We start from the raw sequence: 8,932 nt of genomic DNA, 5'->3' as shown, positions 1-8,932 counted from the left end.
AATTGTATTCCCTTGTCCATAAAAATATGACTCATTCTTAACACAGTTCTATTACCCAGGTGACCTCTGTGTCTGCTTTCTTGCCTTATAGTCAAAAGCCAATACGTTTCCTTGCAGATTTCATGTATTTCATGTATTTCCTTCTCTATTCCTTATATACCATATCATTCTCTCTGCTAAAAGAGAAATATCAAAATATTTTTAGTTAAAAGTCTGCAATCAGAAAATAACCTGTCATAACATATAAATTTTTCATGCCCAGATATTTACCCATACGTTTTTCTCTAAGACCCAATAAAATAGTCAAAGAGCCACAGTCTATTTTATATTAAAATGCATGGCTCTAAGGGCTATTTGACATGCAGTAATTATTTGCGTAGTCTTCTAGCCAAGCATAGAAATTGCCAATGTCTCTGCCCTTGAAGGAAATGAACTGTGCAAAAAATTTCAAGCAAACATGATCCAACTGTGTACACAAAAGGGAGATTGCATAAGAAATTCATTGTGTCTCCACCCAAATTTCCCCTCGACTTGCCACAGATCAGCATGTACTTCACCTCTTTGGCACCAATTAAGATCATCAACACATGAGCTTTTCAGCAGAGGAGGACTGATGTACCCTCTCACAGATGGCCAGCATCACATGTTACAGTAATGGCCAGATACGCCACATGGGTAGTGTATAAAAACGGTGGGACTCAGAGCACTTCAGCTCCGATTGCTCTGTGTTTAGAATTGCCTCTCTTTCAAGATGGATTTCCTTCATAGCAATGGAGTGCTCGTTATTCAGCATTTGCAGAAGGACTACCGAGCTTACTACAATTTTCTAAATTTTATGTCCAATGTTGGTGATCCCCGGAATATCTTTTCTATTTATTTTCCACTTTCGTTTCAACTTAATCAGACAGTTGGAACCAAGATGATATGGGTAGCAGTCATTGGGGATTGGTTCAATCTTATTTTTAAATGGTAAGCCTTCTGTTTTCTTTCATTTTTTGTAAATCTTATTCTTAAATTTGTAGCTTTGGCTTAATGATCACATTTCAGATGTGTGTAGTTTCTACTTAGAAAATCTTTCAAACATGCCAATTGACTTGAAACACCTATTCATAAATAGAACTTACAAAAAGCATAGAAACGTATACTTGATCTGACTTACAAGTAAATTCCAAACCCTGTAACACATATGTTGTGATTAAACAAGAGGTTAGTTAAATGAGCAGCACCATAATGAACAGATTGATAATTCCAGGGACCACCTAGTCTAAGAATCCAAAGCACCCACAGAAGTTTCCTTACAAGGAAAAAAGTCCCCGTTTTTACTGGAAACTAGGATGCCAAAGCTCCAAATGACTGTCATCCTCTGTAATAAGAGACAGACCAGAACCCAGTCTCTTAATCATGAACTTTCCCCATCAACCCTCTGCTTGAGTCATTTTTATAGGAGAGAATAACTAATCTCCGGTTAAGCAATAGTTGTGTGTTTAAATATGTATGCATATTTGTATTTCTTTAAATACAGGATATTGTTTGGTCATCGGCCTTACTGGTGGGTCCAAGAAACTCAGATTTACCCAAATCATTCAAGTTCATGCCTCGAACAGTTCCCCACTACATGTGAAACAGGTCCAGGTAAGCAATTATAGCAGCCTCGAGTTACTAAAGATATTCCAACAGAGAGTCATTAGGTATGATTATTATCTAATAACTATATGATATTATATAAGGTATTAAAGAAAATGTCATGAGTAAGGATACTAAAAGTCCATAAGCATAACAATTGCTAATGAAAAGGAAAGCTTCGTGAACAATCATTTTGTTATTTGTAAAAGGGTAAGTTGGGAGACTACTTTCTAAATGATTTTATATTTGGCATTTATTTCTGGGAAGAATGTAATGGTTTGATTCTAAAACAAACAAAAAAGTTAGCTAGAAGAAATTGCCAAAGAACTACATTAAAATTATAGAAATGTTGACTTGTCTGTTGCTGAGCAACTTTCAAAGTTATTATGGATCTTTTGAGAATTTCATGAATGAGGTAAGGACTTCCTGGTTTTACTACTGCCAGTAGAGATTATTTCTAATCATAGACTTTTTTCTTTCAAATTTCTTTTTTTCTCTTGTACATATAGAATATAAATAGACTTCTTGGGCCACTTCCTTTTATAAGTAAGATTCTGTATGAGTGTAAAATATTTACTATGAAAATTGAGTTTAAGTTTTGAAAAGGTTTTTAAAATATATATTAAGGTAAAATTACATGTTTTTTTAATTTATAAGAATGTGTGACATACCTTACCACAGTTTGTTACATAGCATAAAATTCTTTCCATCTGACATCCTGAAACTCATGCTGAATATAGTCAATGTGTAAGTTCCTAATGAGTTCTCTGAATATCTTCTTTCTTGCTCCCATAAAAGTACACATCCATCTGTTATATTATTTATCACACTGTACTGTAATTAATTTGGCTCCTCCAATAGGCTATGCATTCCATCAGGACAGAAATGATGTATATTTTTTCTTTGTGAAACCAACGTTGGATGGACAGATGGATGGATGGACAGATGGACGGATGGATGGATAACATTTGAGACAATTGAAATGCTACTTTGGTTTATCCCAGAATTTCCCAGTGTGTGTTCTATCTCATAAAACATTTTCTGGAAAAAAAAAAAGGAATAGTGCATTCTATATTCACTCCCTAAAGATTTACAGCTCATGTAAGCGTGTAAAAGGCTCTGAAAAATCCGGTATAAGATATAGCTTTGAAAGAACTAGATCTATAAGAAATAGATTGTCTTTTTTAATGTAGTGGTTTTCAAAGAGGCGTGTTTAATCTGAATAAATCTCCGCTTGATAAAAACTCATGGTGAACATCAAAGTGATCTTTTAAAAAATCAAGCAGCATGGGAAAGACATTCTGGGAGCAAAAAGGCTGCCAGGCTTCATGTGTCAGGACTGATGCCCTTTACAGCTTCCCTGGTCCATTTGATGACAAAGACACCTTTTGCAGTGGCCAGACACAAGATAGGCACTGAGGTATCTGCTAGTTTATAGCAGTTAATTGTAAGTCAGTTGGTAAACCAGAACATAGTAATGATACCCTTCAGATGTTTTCAGCCCAAGGAAAATAAATGGATTCCAGATCCAACACAAGTACTTTAATTTTCTCAACAATTAAAAACAACTAGCCATGAAAAATAAGCAGGGATGTGGCAGATTTGGGTGTAACAGCTCAAGTTCTTAATTAGCCTTGAACATTTTGATTTCCAGAATTTGATGAACTTGAAAAATCTGGAAAAAAATTCTTGAAATAGTGTTTTGAGGCTCAATTTGACTCAACTTCTTTTATTTCTACCTATTCCTAAACATTACATGTAGCCTGTGGGTTTTTTTTTTTCCTGAGTTGTTTGTAACTTTCATGGCTAATATGCTATTCTGTGGTCTACTTCTAATACTGATACGCTATTAACCACCTTTCAAATGGATCAGCACTTTGTTGTTGCAGGAAGTCCATCTGGCCATGCAATGGGCTCATCATGTGTCTGGTATGTCATGGTAACAGCTGCCCTGAGCCACACTGTCAGTCGGATGGATAAGTCGTCTACCACTCTGCACAGGTCAGCTTTGCTCCAGTGTCTGTACCACTGGAATGTGAATACAGAAAGTCTTGAATACAGAAAGACTTTTTAAAACATTTCCTTTGGCATATTTTTAGTTGTTGAAATGTGCTTATCCTATCTATCACAGCCAAAATAGCAAAATGAATAGAAAGTTAATATTTTGCTTTAAAGTAATCTACTCTTTGGCTCAGAGCTATTGCCACATTGGTTGGAAATGTTTAATTGACTAATGGCTTGCTGGAAGTGCCTTTGGGTTTCCATAATACATTATCACTTTAGTAGCTCGTAAATAAGCCGTCTAAAATTATATAAGGAAGTATTTTTGCATGCACATTCCCTTGCTTTAAGATTAACAAGAAGTTTTGAGAATCATCATTCCCTTTGAATGTATCAGTTCAGAAAAATTACGTTTTCTTCTTTGAATAGCCAACATTTTTGACATCAATAACATATTCTAGCTTAAAAGACTATTCAACCTTTTTAATTAAAAACATTCTAAAGGCAAACTTAAATTTGAATGTTAGTAGATTTAATGTTAATAGAATCATAATGTTTAGAAAGGCCTACAACTTTAAGATTATTCATAATTCTAATAGGAATTGGGATGTTTCCTTCTCTTCTCTCCTGAAATACTTTTAACTATCATTAAAACAATCCTGGGCATCACTTGAATCATAAATTATTAGGCTACTGAGATAAGATTTTTCAGTTAATTGCTTAAGAATACTATAACATATACCATCATGTTAAAGTTCTTCTAAAATAAAAAATTTCCAGGGTGCCTGGGTGGCTCAGTCGGTTGAACATCTGACTCTTGATTTCAGCTCAGGTCATGAACTCATGGCTTCATGAGTTCGAGCCCACATCGGGCTCTGTGCTGACAGTGTGGAGCCTGCTTGGGATTCTCTCTCTCTCTCTCTCTCTCTCTCTCACTCTCTCTCTCTCTCTCTCTCTGCCTCTCCTCCACTCATGCTGTCTCTGTTTCTCTTAAATTAAATAAACATTTAAAAATGAAAAAAATAAAATTAAAAAATTCCAAGATCTATTGCACATTCCACTTTTAAAGTAGTATTGGACAATAAAAGAAACAAACCACCAAAGAGATTTGGGTATTTTCAAAGTTTATTTTAGTGAGACTGCAACTTGTACGCCTTAAGGTGTTTATTATCCAACCGCAAACAACAACAGTAAAGCATTGTAATGAAAAGAAATTAACATTTTCTATCCATGGACAAGTTTTCAAAATAGGAATCTTAACAAGCCTCACCTTTTCTCTGTAGTTCATTTCTTCCTCAAATTTCCAAACCTTAAAAAACCTTTCTTTCAAAAAAATTCTATGATTCTCTTTAGATGTTTATAACTGTAACATTTCCTTTGTCCATCAATATTTATTGAGTGCCTATTCTTTATCGTAATATTACCAAATTTCTGTTTATTCTTCTTCCCTATGGATAACTCCTGCTTACCTCCTCTTGGAAAGTCTCATTTCTTTCTATTTAGTTTTTTCCATAACCAGTCTGGTCCAATTATCAGGAACAAACATTTGGGAGCAAAACCCCAAGGATTCCTATAACTGAATATTGCTAATTCTTTATTAAAATGATGAGCTTGGACTTCAATATTTTTGTAAGCTTTATTGCACATTGCTACTTCTAAGCTAAAGTATATAATGTTTAGGTCAATTCCCTTGTCTCTTATTTTCTATATGTGAAAAAACAAGGAATCAGGACTCTTGAGAGTCTGTGAAATTGAACCAAATGAAAATTTGCCCCTGATGAAATGCTTGTATGATTTTCATCAGAGTGGCAGCGGACTCTCCAGTGAATTTTCTTCAGAGAAAAAAATGTTGAGAGGATAAAGGTGAAGCACATATCACAGAGAGTAAAAATGTATAGGATCCTTTCTAGGTATTCCTGGATATTAATAATTCCCCCCAAACTTGAATTTACCATACTCCTTTAAAATAATTATCCGGGTATCAAATTATCTTCCTTTTATAGCATTTATTAAAATCTCAGGATATTGCACTGGTCAAGTTTAATGCATTGCTAAATTTTAGGAACCTCTGTTAAAACTTTTCAAATCTTACGAAGCACATGGAAACATTTTGGGGAGAGAAAAGTCTCTAGAATCATAATGTTATATCACAGTTAGAAGAGTCCTCTGAGAAAGATCATCTGGTGTCACCCCCTTAATTTTATGAGTGATACAATTTCTCTACTTTTTACGCTTATATCTATTCTTCCATCGTAGACTGACCTGGTCATTTCTTTGGAGTCTTTTTTGGTTGATTCAAATCAGTGTCTGCATCTCCAGAGTATTCATAGCAACACATTTTCCTCATCAAGCTATTCTTGGAGTAATTGGTGGTAAATATGATCACTTACCTTTAGTTGTATCCTTGGAAAGCTTTAGTGTCATTTGTTTTATGTTGTTAGATTCTCCCTGGTAGGTAGTATCCCAGTCTCAGGTAATTCTGTCAAGCCACTGATACTAAATGCTACCCTGGGAGTGTAAGCAGTTCAACACACCTCTCAAATCCTTCATGTACACAATGGCACAGTCTCAATCGATAGCATTAGCACATAACCTGCAGGGAGATGGGGCTTCTCTGAAGTGTGGCCAGGGCCACGTCTGACTCCCAAGCCTTCACCTCAGACTGCCTGCTCGTGTCTTGGTTCGGGGGACTTCATAATGGCCCTCCAGCCTGCACACTATGCCACTGTCTTTGATACACCTGAAGTGATTATTACATGACCATGGACTTCATTTAGCAGCTGCTTTGTATTCCTGAAGCGGCACTCCCCATGACTGAGTTTCCCCCACGTACCTTTTAAAGGCTCTGTAGTTAATTGGCTATGGCAATTGAAATATTAATTGCAAGTACCCAAATCAGTGCTCTGCCTATGTAGTATTTGTCTCCCAGTGCCACAGATTCCTGAGTGATCCACCTGGGCTAACAGGGATGATTGAAAAGACCATGTGGGCAAGTGTGTGTTTTTATTTAAGAAAGGGGCTTTGGAAAATGGATAGAACCTAGACGTCTAAAGACTTTCATCATGAAGACAGTGGTAAATTCTTTAATGCAGAGAGGGATGATTCCTGAGGGGCTTGAGGGCTCATGGTCATCTTCAGTGTCTTTTTCTGATCCTCAGGCATGCTTGTGGCAGAGGCCTTTGAGCACACTCCAGGCATCCAAACAGCCAGTCTGAGCACATACCTGAAGACCAACCTCTTCCTCTTTCTGTTTGCACTGGGCTTTTACCTGCTTCTCAGACTGCTTGACATTGACCTGCTGTGGTCTGTGCCCATAGCCAAGAAGTGGTGTGCCAACCCGGACTGGATCCACATTGACACCACACCTTTTGCCGGACTCATGAGAAACCTTGGGGTGCTCTTTGGCTTGGGCTTTGCAATCAACTCAGAGATGTTCCTTAGGAGCTGCCGAGGGGAAAATGGCTACAAGCTGAGCTTTCGGCTGCTTTGTGCTGTGGTCTCGTTGATCACACTGCAGCTCTACCATTTCATCAAGATCCCCACTCATGCAGAGCATTTATTTTATGTGCTGTCTTTCTGTAAAAGTGCATCCATCCCACTGACTGTGGTTGCTCTGATTCCCTACTGTATTCATATGTTAATGAAACCAAGTGAAAAGAAGATTAATTAGAGTTGTACAGGGAGTTAGTGCTCTGTGGCCCCAGCCTGACACTCCTGTTCCATCCTCCAGCAGAACCACGGGCAGGGGGAGACTGGAGGCTTCCAAGCAGAGGTCACAAAATGGCAGCCACTGGCCCCATCCCACTATACCTATGTTTAGTTTGGCCTTCACAGTGGTCTCCCCCCACCCCAATTTAAATTAGTTGCCAACATTTGAAAACCAGAATATTTGGTATAAAAGTCTGAACTGTGTTTTCTTGAAAAATCTGACAATATGGCACCTCAGGACCTGCATTCCCTCCTGGAAACAATCTACTGTTATTGACTGTCCCTAGTAAGAAGCAGCATTCTCTATTTTCTCACAGTCTTTAGCACCCCAACAGGAGCCTCAGTATCAGTTGTCATTACTATAAGAAGGTCAGGGTGCTTATGGTTCCTGTGGGCATTTTAGTGGGAGCCCCCCTCAAATCCAATCCCTTCAGTTTTCAGATAAGGAGAGGGAAATTCATTCAGGAGAAAAAACTTGCTGTTGTCACACCACTGTCAGAACAGGAATTAGAACCCAAGTCTTCTGACATATATTTCCATTACACTGTTTTGTTTCTTCATTTTTAAGAAGTAAAAATCTGTAAGAGTGAATGCTTCTGTGATGATTGCCATGTAAATCAGCTGTTTTTCCAGAAATGCCATTAAAATGCCACAGCCGGTTTGACTCACACCATACAGGGTGTTGATGGGGCCAGCGATGGGTCTAGATGTGGCTGCATATCCAGGGGAAAGGGGTCAGGTTACTGTATAGACTTGAACCTCTGCTTAACTCCTGGTCTCTTTTTGCAGTAGTGCTTTCCAGTGTCAATAAATGCTGAAGATGCTCTGCTCAGAACATTATTTACCAGTCTTTCAAAACCAAGAAAATCAAGTCCTTTCCTCAAGGTCATGCTCCAACCCAAGAAAACTATTAATTGCATCTATCTATTCGGGTTAATCTCTATGTATCCTGAGCTGTGATGAAAAATCTATAGCTTTACTTTAGAGAATTACTATTGAAAGAATATTAATATTATACTGAATTTCTCAACAAGAGTTTTTTCCCCCCTTTTTCCTTTCATTGTGTCCAGTAATTCTGGACTTTAAATTGATAGGTATGTCATTCCAATCAGGTACATTTTGAGTCAGACTTTGCTACACAACTCAATTGCCTATGGTCCACTACAGTGTTTTATGTAACTCTACTCAAAAATATAAATACGTGAATTATTTCAGATGATATAATAAACCGTCCATAAGTATTTATGAAAACTTAACAGTTCAAGTAAGTACTAGCTGGCAAAACATTAGTTGAGGGTAACAAAAACTCGAAAAATCAAAGACTTTCCTCTAAAGGAAATTATTGTTTCCTCCTGTAAATGTATTTATAGAGTATATGCTGTTGCTTTTACAAAACACACATAAAAGTTTTGGGATTTTTTAATGTTTATTTATTTTTGAGAAAGAGAGAGACAGAGAGTAAGCAGGGAAGAGACAGAGAGAGAGGGAGACACAAATCTGAAGCAGGCTCCGGGCTCTGAGCTGTCAGCACAGAGCCTGACACTGGGCTTGAACTCATGAACCATGAGCTCATGACCTGAGCTGAAGTCAGATGCTTAAG

At 37.3% G+C, this 8,932-nt stretch overlaps 1 protein-coding gene across 1 annotated transcript; it reads left to right on the top strand.

The window, feature by feature from the left end:
- Positions 1–735: 735 nt before the first annotated feature.
- Positions 736–8,364, top strand: G6PC2 (glucose-6-phosphatase catalytic subunit 2). The gene is made up of 5 exons (XM_058714924.1): positions 736–969; positions 1,523–1,632; positions 3,513–3,624; positions 5,881–5,996; positions 6,783–8,364. Exons 1-5 carry the CDS (start codon positions 752–754, stop codon positions 7,292–7,294), a joined length of 1,068 nt encoding a protein of 355 aa, XP_058570907.1. The 5' UTR covers positions 736–751; the 3' UTR covers positions 7,295–8,364.
- Positions 8,365–8,932: the final 568 nt, after the last annotated feature.

This window comes from Neofelis nebulosa, chromosome 2 (genome assembly GCF_028018385.1).
Source record: "Neofelis nebulosa isolate mNeoNeb1 chromosome 2, mNeoNeb1.pri, whole genome shotgun sequence".
NCBI classification, from domain to species: Eukaryota; Metazoa; Chordata; class Mammalia; order Carnivora; family Felidae; genus Neofelis; species Neofelis nebulosa.
Note: the sequence above shows the minus strand (reverse complement) of the source record. Positions and strands in the feature narration are given on the sequence as shown.

Bases quoted from the DNA above. Each gene is read 5' to 3' on its own strand.
- G6PC2 (XM_058714924.1), top strand. From the start codon at position 752: ATGGATTTCCTTCATAGCAATGGAGTGCTCGTTATTCAGCATTTGCAG. The intron at 1,633-3,512 runs GTAAGCAATTAT...TTGTTGTTGCAG, and splicing joins TACATGTGAAACAGGTCCAG to GAAGTCCATCTGGCCATGCA. The intron at 5,997-6,782 runs GTAAATATGATC...TCTGATCCTCAG, and splicing joins TATTCTTGGAGTAATTGGTG to GCATGCTTGTGGCAGAGGCC.